At 47.5% G+C, this 9999-nt stretch overlaps 2 protein-coding genes across 3 annotated transcripts; one reads left to right on the forward strand and one right to left on the reverse strand.

The window, feature by feature from the left end:
- The first annotated feature begins 4505 nt into the window (after positions 1–4505).
- LOC136547000 (uncharacterized) lies at positions 4506–8512 on the forward strand. Of its 2 annotated transcripts, none has more exons than XM_066538967.1 (3): positions 4506–5385; positions 7996–8196; positions 8376–8512. In XM_066538967.1, exon 1 carries the CDS (start codon positions 4561–4563, stop codon positions 5368–5370), a length of 810 nt encoding a protein of 269 aa, XP_066395064.1. In that variant the 5' UTR covers positions 4506–4560; the 3' UTR covers positions 5371–5385; positions 7996–8196; positions 8376–8512. The 2 variants fall into 2 exon arrangements, with proteins under 2 accessions (XP_066395064.1, XP_066395066.1); XM_066538969.1 differs by lacking the exon at positions 8376–8512 and adding an exon at positions 8265–8374 and having other exon boundaries at positions 8058–8196.
- On the reverse strand, positions 6340–8968 carry LOC136546999 (L-type lectin-domain containing receptor kinase IX.1-like). The gene has a single exon (XM_066538966.1). It carries the CDS (start codon positions 8794–8796, stop codon positions 6733–6735), a length of 2064 nt encoding a protein of 687 aa, XP_066395063.1. The 5' UTR covers positions 8797–8968; the 3' UTR covers positions 6340–6732.
- Positions 8969–9999: the final 1031 nt, after the last annotated feature.

The raw sequence follows: 9999 nt of genomic DNA on the forward strand, positions 1-9999 counted from the left end.
TACACTCTCCGTGTCTCATACGTGGCCCATATTCATGACTTATACTCATACGAGTTAGAACAATTCGCATCTAGCAATGATAAATATAGGTCTAGTTCCAATACGTACTGGGTCATGCCCATGTATCTCGTATGACCGCGTTTATACGAGTTAGAATAACTCGCATCTGGCTATGATACGAAGTCCGATTCCTGTATATATTGAGTTATGTTACAATGCATGAGCATATTTACTAATAAATAAAAACTCAACAATCTAGAAGAAATTAGATGACATTTTCTTTTAATTAAGGAAAAATAGAGATTTAAATCCAAGACCAGGACTTGAATCTAAATAGTTTAGGTATACATTCACACTCTAAAAATACTCCCTCAGCCCGGTATATTCACAGGTGCTCAAGAAGTTTTTTAGGGACTTGAACTCTCGGCCTCAGAAACACTTCGCTTCACATGCTTCATTGCTCTCGTCGCTAAGGTCTCATTTGGCAAGGCCCCTCCTTAAGTGCTTCTCTGGAGGAACCGAAGCACATGAGGAGAAGCCACGTTTTGCGGTTCAGGTCCTTAACTTCAAAACAACTTTGGCTCAGGTCCTTAACTTCAAAACAACTTTGGCTCCTCTGGATCCTTGCTAAACATGCCCTAAAAATCAGAAAAACACTGGCTAGTGCACTACAGGCGTACTAGACATGATGTATTGGATTCTTGATGACCTCGCCTATCTTGATTTCTATGCTGGCAAGATTTTCCTCTCTAATAGGCGTACCTGGCCAGGCGATTTTTTCTTTGCTCACGGCAGCAAGGCTAGGCTAGGAAAGGCAAACCTGTCCGTGGAATCAAACATGCCTTTTATCTTCCTGTTTATTTGTCCACTTTAGTTTTGTTATCTCGCTCGCTGTCGGTCCTAGCTGAACGTTATACCCAAACATTGTTATTCTAAAAGTAGAACATATATGCTCCTTTGAATCCTTTCAAAACTAGACGCTGGGAGGAGTCCTGGCCAGTTCCTATTAGAAAAAGGAGAGTTGCTATATATCTATCATACATTTATATGCTATATATCTATTAGATTTATCAACTATTAGATATGATATCAATGTCTTGGATCTCCTTCTTCCAATTTTATCTTTTCGTCTTTCTCTTCGAAAAACAAACTGTGACCAACATCGTGTCCTCTCTGCTCCTTCTCCCTACTTTATCTCCTCGCCCATCTTCAATGACCCTACTACCACCCCCACCGCTGCCACTCCTATCCTTTCTACCACAACTACCCCACCTCCTTCGTCCCCTCGCTCGCCCATCGTCTTCTTACTCGATGCAGCCATCACACAGGTAGTCATGCACAAGCGTTCTCCTTTGCCCCCCTTCCCCCCCCCCCCCCCCCCCGCTCGCTCCATGCAGGTGGCGCCAACATTGTCGGAGTCACTGTCCTTCAGCATCCTTGAAATCTTTCCTCACCGAAGGCATCATCTAGAAAGGATTTAACACCCTTCGTGCCGCCGTCGGCACCACCGCCCACCAATGATCTACCCCAGCCTAGGCCACCAGCGTCCCAATGGGTGAGTCGCGCGCAGGCTGCAAATCGAGGATGGGAAGAGATGAGGTCGAAAGGAGACCCAAGAGACCAAGATGTTGATGTTAGATTTAGCGGTTCATAAATCTAATACTCCTCCGTCCCAAATTATAAGTCACTCCCGGAATCTTGGAGAGTCAAATGATCTCAAATTTGATCAAATATATATGATAGGATAATAACATTTATGATACCAACTAAGTATCATTAGATTCTTCATTAATTATATTTTCATACTATACCTATTTGATGTCATAAGTCTTTTTAATTCTCTTTAAAATTTTGGTCAATCTTAAAATGCGTTGACTCTCCAACATTCTTGGAATGACTTATAATTTGAAATGGAGGGAATAGATAAGAGTATATATGACATAAAAATATGTCGATTGATGGTAAATAGCAATTTTCTTAGAAAAAATATGGAAGATGAGGAATCCTCCCAATAGTCTGCATACGCGTGTGATTGATATACCATACTTATCCGGTTACCCCCAAGAAGGACCTACTTCAAGGACTCTCTCTATATACGACCAGTTTCATGGTAAATAAACGTTTGCGGTTTTCTCGTGAATATGGGATCCGTTCTCCCATAGCCTCCTCGTTCATCTGCCGAGAGAGGAAATCCAGGTGCAAAAGGCCTTCCAAAAAAGTAGCCTGTCTGCGTCAAAATAGCAAGCCGAACGTATCTAATCCATGTATAATATTTTTTTAATTTTAACATCTCTTTGAAACTAATTTTAAATCTAACACTGTTTATTTTTTATTTCCAAATCTAACACTTTTGGCCGCGTCTATTGCCATGGCGCGGCCAAATACCTGTGTCGCGCCATGCATCGTGGCGCGACAGGAGGATGACGTGGCGAAGACCAGGAGCGCTGACCGGTGGCGTGGCAGGGTCTGCCACGCCACCGATCTTGGTGCGGCGGTGACGCGCCACCGAGGGTGGAGCGGCAAGACCCGGGCGGGCAAGTGAGTGGACTGCCCTGCCAGGCCACCAGCGCCACCTGCTGGGCTGAAGCCTTCTTTTAGAAACTAGAGGGGCTTTTAGGCCCTACAGGCAATTTATTAAACGATAATGATCCAACACGGACTTCCGTCCGTAACTCCTATTCGGATGTGGCTCCATAGGAGCAGGTCCATCTCTCTTAAAAACAAAAACACAAATCCCCGTTCCCTCATATGCTTATCCGGTCGGCCCTAAGCAGCGTGGTCGCTCATCCGTCCGCCGTCTTCCCCCACCGCGCACTCGTCGGGCTACCACGCCGTGCCCTTCCCCCGATCACTGGCTGCCCGCATGCCCTCGCTCCCTGTGCCGCTCACCTGCGCCGCTCGCTCCCTCAGTGTCCGTCCGTCGCCCATCGTCGTTGGGTGCGCCACTGGGGCGCATGTGCCATGGCGCCTCATGTCTTCTCTGGCCGAGCCAAGGGCACCCACGAGCGTGGGTGGTGCTCGCTCGTCGCCGATCGCTGCCGGATCCCATCCCGACGACCGGAATCGACCGGCCCTAGCCTTCCCCTGCCCTATGATGCAAATGTATGTTTCAAGTGCTTCAGATATTTTAGAGGTATGTTGCAATTATTACACATGGATGTTGCAAAAGTAGATCAGGATGTTGCACATGTTGCATATTTTTGTAAGTGTTTTCAGTGGTATGTTGCAAGCGTTTTGAAAAAAATATTTTATCTATTTCAGACATGTGTTGCAGCAAGTGTTTTATCTGGATGCTATATATGTTTCACTCACATATTGTAAGTGTTTTATTTGGATGTTGCATATATTTCACCCACATGTTGAAAGTGTTTTATCTGAATGTTGCATATATTTTACACATATGTTGCAACGATATATTTTAAATGTTTCATGTGTCTAACGTATATTGCATCATGTTGCAAGTGTTTCACGGAGGCACATTGAGTGATGGGCGCATGGCCCAGGCGCCGGGGATGGGGTGCGACGAGCTGGGGACCGGCGGACGAGGGTGTAGCGAGCTGGAGGCCGGCTCTCAGGTCCCGCCCACGTGGGGGAAGGAGCGGGTCGTAGCGGGGGCAGGGTGCGCGGCAAGGCGGGGGCGGGTTGCGTGGCCGTCCATCCGGATGCAAGGAGCGGTGGCCGCAGCGTCGAGGGCGAGGTGCACGTGTGAGTCAGGAGTGAGCCGAACGGATGCGGGCTGCGTGGACGTCTGAACACATGCGTCCGTCCGGACGTCCGAGCACTAGCCACGTCGTATATTAAAAAAAGTGTCTGAAATTTTCTGTGCTGTATGAGAGCCTTGTTAAGCTTCTTTGTTTAAAGCTCGGCTGATGCCTTGAGTATCGAAAAACAAGTCTCGTAAAACAAAAAAAGAGACATGTACATCTTACAAAAGAGCCGCATGCACTCAGGAACAAGTACGACAACACGGCAGGCACAACTAGCTCGGCAGGAAAAAGAGACATGTGCTGACGCATGCTCGTAGGGGCTTTAAATGCGCGGGATTTGACCGCACGCGGCCGCAGGCTAGGCTGCCACAACATGATTGATTTTTATCCTTAACATGACTGGGCTCAAGCAGCCAAGCTACGCACAGCACAGCAGGTGGCGCTGGTGGACTGGCAAGGCAGTCCACTCACTTGCCCGCCCGGGTCTTGCCGCGCCACGCTCGGTGGCGCGTCACCGTCGCTCCAAGATCAGTGGCGTGGCAGACCCTGCCACGTCACCGGTCAGCGCTCCCGGTCTTCGCCATGTCATCCTCCCACCGCGTCACCATGCATGACGTGACATAGACATTTGGTCGCGCCATGGCAATAGGCGTGGCCAAAAGTGTTAGATTTGAAAATAAAAAATAAACAAAGTTTGATTTAAAATTAGTTTCAAAAAAAAAGTGTTAAAATTAAAAAAATATTCTCCGCGGACTACAATACGCAACGGAATCCAGTGTCCCCACTCACTCTCCAGCGGGCGTTGACCTAGTAAACCCGAGCATCTCGCTTGTCCGAGAGATCTCCTTGTCCTATGGCCGCCGCAACCGCCGCCGACATGGTCGCCGACGCACTCCCCTCCAACGTCTCCTCGGACTCGGACTCCGACGACCTACTCCTCCCGAACCTCCTCCCCTCCACCGCCGCACCCTCATCCCCATCGCGCGCGGAGCTCCACCACTTCCAAATCCCCTCCCTGCCGGACCCCATCACCGTCCGCGCGCTCCCCTCGCGGGGCCTCTCGTTCCAGCTCTGGCCCTCGGCCTCCACCCTCCTGCGAGTCCTCCCCGCCGCCCGGAGCCTCCTCCCGCGCCCGCGCGCCCCGGCGGGGAGCCCGCTCAGCGTCCTCGAGCTCGGCTCCGGCACCGGCGCCGCAGGGCTCTCCCTGGCCGCGGCGCTCCCGGCGCGCGCCGTCCTCTCCGACCTCCCCGACGTGCTCCCCAACCTCCGCCACAACGCCGAGCTCAACGCGCCCCTCCTCGCCTCCGCCGGCGGCGCCGCCTCCGTCGTGCCGCTCCGCTGGGGCGACGCCGCCGCGATGGCGGACGTGGCCGCGGCGCAGGCGGCGGCCTCCCCGTTCGACCTCGTCGTGGCGTCGGACGTGGTGTACTACGAGGCGTTGGTCGACCCCTTGATAGAGACGCTGCGGTTCTTCGTGAAGGGGGAGGTAGTGTTCGTGATGGCGCACATGAGGCGGTGGAAGCGCACGGACAAGAAGTTCTTCGGCAAGGCGAGGAAGGTGTTCGACATTGAGGTGGTTCACGAGGACCCACCGCTCGAAGGTTGGCGCCACGGGCCGGTGGTTTACCGGTTCACCGCCAAGAAGCAGCACGGCAAGAAGTGAAGAAAGTACCTTAAGGTAAAGGCTGCTTGCTTGCCTATGCCTGTGTTCATGTTGCACCGCTGCTGCTACTGCTGCTGTCTGGACCAAAACTGGAAAATAGTTTGTTGCGTGCTAGATTCTAATGTTGGAAACAGAAGATAGCTCCTGTGAACAATGTAACATTGTGCAACTCTGGACCAAAACTGGGTTGAGTTTGCAGTTGGACGCATACTGATTTTAGATTGTATCAGTGAGGTTTTTGCTCTGGTTTACTATATATTGAGTTCAATGTAAGTGTCATATTACATTTTCGAATTCCATGAGTTTTGAGGAATCTTATTCTTTCCACTTTTGGTGGTAGCTCATGTTGAGTTTCAACTCTAACCTACCCAAACTTGTGGACAAAAAGGCTTTTTTGTTGTTGAAGGATCTTATTCTTATGTAAGATACACTTTTCTCTAAAAAAGTTCTTATGTGTGATAAAAAAAATATGATTGAACTACTAGGTAGTTGGCACATGTGCTTTTGCAAGGGTGCTTATCTTGTAGTTCGGACATGATGAAATTGCTGGTAATGCTAGTGTGTTTCAAGTGATGACTGACCTCCAGTGAAGAGATCAATCACTATGTGCCTCATCATGCCTGAAAACTTGTGACCGTTGTTAACAATGATTTTTGATGGTTTATTCAGCTAAAATTTAGTTCCTTCTGTAGTTCTGTTGTGCGAGTAGTATTATACCCACATTATTGTTTGGATGGTGTAATTTCAAGTTTTGTGCTGCCAAACTGCTTCTAGGTCCTTGTGCAATACAAAACAAATATTTGCTTCACGATTAACTGAAGTAACATAAATTAACTGCTAGTTTCAGACTTTCCAACACCACTTCTAAGTCGTCAAACATCGCACACAGGGAAACTTTGGAAAGGTACATCTTAAAAAGTAATGATAAGTAGAAGAGATATAGGGATAGTAAGTGTTTATTCTATCAGTAGGTAATTGGCATGCCAGAGCTGGCCTTCACCTGATATAGGACAATAGTAGAGCTTGACATATCCAAAGCAAAGGAAAAAGGAAAAGAGAGAAAAGAAATGAAAACTTGACCTTCTAATTGATAAACAATATAAGAACGGCCAGCACAGAAGTCTAGTTGGTAGATGAATGTCATAGCTTCACCCAGATTACTGCATTTACATAAAAATAATCATTGCCAAGAGCATTTGAGTACATAATACTTATGTCCTTGACAGCCTATACACAAGTTGTAAACATCCTGATAAAGTCAATAAAAGTATTTTGGCTGTTACTTTAGGTGCCTCTCAAATACCATCGGCACAAAACACAATTAAACATATTTAGCATATAATAAAACGGAAGTTGAAAGACCTAGTAACCCATCTGTGGTAAGTGAACAGAGGGAGGTGAACTAGAAGCATTGGTTGCACTGGACGAGCTTGTTGTCTTCGCATAAATGTTGGACCCCTCCAGCTCCTTCTGTGTTCCATCAGACGAGGTGTAGGAAAACCTGCAAAGATGGATTGGTGGTGCAAAATACATTGCCACAGGCATCTTGGGTGGAAGGCTTGGCAATGGTGCCTCAAACTTCAATACACTTAAGACCTGGCGGATCGAAGGCCGGAAATTGTAATCTGGGTGTGCACACCAGAGCCCCACAATCATCAAGCACATGGCTTCACGCTCATCCAATGCACCATCAAGCCTCCCATCAACTGCATTAAGGATCTCATTTCTTCCATAGAGATCCCACACCCATTGAACCAGATTGATCTTGTCATCATCTTCCTTTAGCACAATAGGCCTCCTTCCACAGGCAACCTCCAATGCAAGAACACCAAAGCTGTATACATCAGATTCTTTGCTTGCTTTGCCAGCGGTGACGCACTCTGGAGCCAAGTAACCCATTGTGCCAGCTATCACTGTAGTCTGTGAGCCTCGGTCATGGTCTACAAGACGTGCCAGCCCGAAGTCCCCAAGCTTAGCATTGAATGAAGAATCAAGCATCACGTTGCTTGGCTTGACATCACGGTGCACAACACATTGCTCCCACTCCTCGTGGAGGTACAGGAGGGCAGATGCAACACCGATGGTGATCTTGAACCGCAATGACCATGCTAACAGGTTACAATTGTCATATAGGTGTGCGTCCAAGCTCCTGTTTGGCATGAACTCATACACAAGCAAGAACTCCCCATGCTCATGACACCAGCCTACAAGTTGTACAAGGTTCCTATGCCTCAGCCGACTGATGATCTTGACCTCAGAGATGTACTCCTTCTTCCCCTGTGTTGATCCTTTGGCAACTCGTTTTATGGCGATGTTGAGGTTTCGATCCTTCAAGAAACCCTTGTAAACTGCTCCAAAGCCACCTTCTCCGAGTTTTCTCTCCAAAGCAAAATTGTTTGTAGCAGCCACAAGTTCATTGTATTGAAATCTTCTTGGACCCCTCCCTTTCTCAAACTCACCGTCAATGGACTCATCATATTCTAGCTTCTCTTCCTCCTCCTTTCTTGTCCTCCTAGTCTTTTTAAAACTCATGAAGCACCAAACCAAACCCATAAAACAGACTATGCCACTTATACTAGTAGCCAAGCTTATGACTAATACACTTTTCATCTTCTTACTCTTCAGCTGCAAATCAGTAGAACGGAATTCCCAGTAAAGTATCTGATGAGCCTCTACCAATTGACCAGTGGCAGCTGAGAAGCCGATGGCCACTTTTTCTGGGAGATATTTTCTGAGATCAACTGAATAAGATAGGGAGGAGCTGCCACTGAATCGGGGGCTGTCCTTGTACGTCAAGAAGACACTCAGGTTCCTGGAGCTGGCCTGGTAAGTTACCCATGCGTTGGCTACCTTGCCATCCTTGATGCTACTGTTCCATGTTACATAATCCACAGATACGATGGAATGGATATTGATACCTACGTGGTTGTCATCTGGATCCCATGGGTTCTTGTGGCTGTCAAACTCGACGGCCACAATCTGGTTGGATGTCTCACTCTGATCAGCACTACTACCAAAGAGGCCGAGATTACCATCCGTGGAATTATTGGGGACAACAGAAGGGTATGGTGAGAGGAAGAAGGCGAGGCCCTCACCATACGAGCCATCAGCAACACGAGCTTTTATCATGAATGTGAAGCGAGTTGTGAAGTCAGCTAACTGACCAGTGGTGCTATCCCAGAGGGTCACCGGATCTGCGAAGACTGCTCGGCCAACACTATGAGCAATCTGGCCATCCAGCTCTTCCTTGGTAAGCCTGATCGCCCTGTTGTAGAAGGCATCCTCCTGCAACTGGATTGTGGCTGCTCCCTTGTTGTTCGACTCGGTGAAGTTCAGCTTGAAGGACAGAGGACTGACACCGGTGATATTGAAAGATACGATTAAGTGGAGAGCTAAAAAGCAAGTAGTTGTGCTTCTTGATCTCATGGCTGGTGAGAAAACTGGAGGGAGAGGGAAGGAAGGAAGGAGAGGCAAGGAGCTGAAAAATCTTTTCCTATGCTTGCTGATGTAAATAACTATGAACTCTCAACTTGGTCAGTTGTCGATTACTTCACATTTCACACACGCTTCTTGTTATTTTGTGCATCAGTACTGGCGCACTGTGGCTTGTCCAATAGGGCACAGGCCTTGAAAGGACAGGTGTATGCTAGCCACAGGAGAAGCAGCTCAAATTTGGAGTTTATATTGATTGTACCAGAGGTGGATGTAAAATAATGGGATGATGTTGAACTACGAATTGCAAGTTTCCAGAGGGAGGTTGCTGAAGATGCTTGGTTTGTATCGCCATTGCCGGCCTAGAGCATAGACAAAAACAGATAGTAACACGCAAGAAGGTCAAGAATAGTCCCACACACAGCTTTGTTTGGTTGCCGGCCAAAGAACTTTGCTTCTTTCAGCAAATGGAGCAGGTTTCATCTGTGATATCCCTGGAGCTAAGAGGATCCTTTCCATCTGGCATCTGTGCTTACCAAACTGGGTGTGGAGGGGTGTGTGAGTCTGTTAGGGTCTATGACTCCTTTTTCTTCTACTAACGCTCTCCTGCGTGTTCGAGAAAAAAAAAGGTCTCTGTATTTTGTTATCATATGGTTCGATAACACAGCATTCCGTGTATCTGTATCTAATTTATTACCTGGCCCTAAAGATCAGGTCAGTGACACTGTGCCAGCCTGAGAGGTAGTAAAAGTTTCGCTTCTTAATTAATACCGTGTAAGCTTCAGCCTGTGCGGAAACCTGGCGCAAATAAGATCACACGTAGTTGTAAGGGGTATTCTTATAATCTGATGTGTTCAGAATTCAGAACTAATAAAATCAACTACTTGATCTTTGTAACTGCCGTCAAATGGGGTTTGTTTTATCAAATGTCTCAATATGCTTTGTCCAGTATCTCAATATCTCATTGGGCATTGCCCCATAAAACAATCTCTGAAAATCAGAATTAATAATAAGGAAAAAAGGGGACAAGCAAGGTGAACATGTACCTTCATTGCAAAATCTATGCACAAGACACAACATTAGAGATACCAAGGCACGCCGTCTAGGCGGCTTCCCAGGATATCCACGTATGTTCCATTTAGTTGGTGCATTAGATAGAAATTCCACGACTCAGATGAAGCGCGTCACAACCAGCCT

Source organism: Miscanthus floridulus, chromosome 3 (assembly GCF_019320115.1).
Source record: "Miscanthus floridulus cultivar M001 chromosome 3, ASM1932011v1, whole genome shotgun sequence".
Taxonomy (NCBI): Eukaryota; Viridiplantae; Streptophyta; class Magnoliopsida; order Poales; family Poaceae; genus Miscanthus; species Miscanthus floridulus.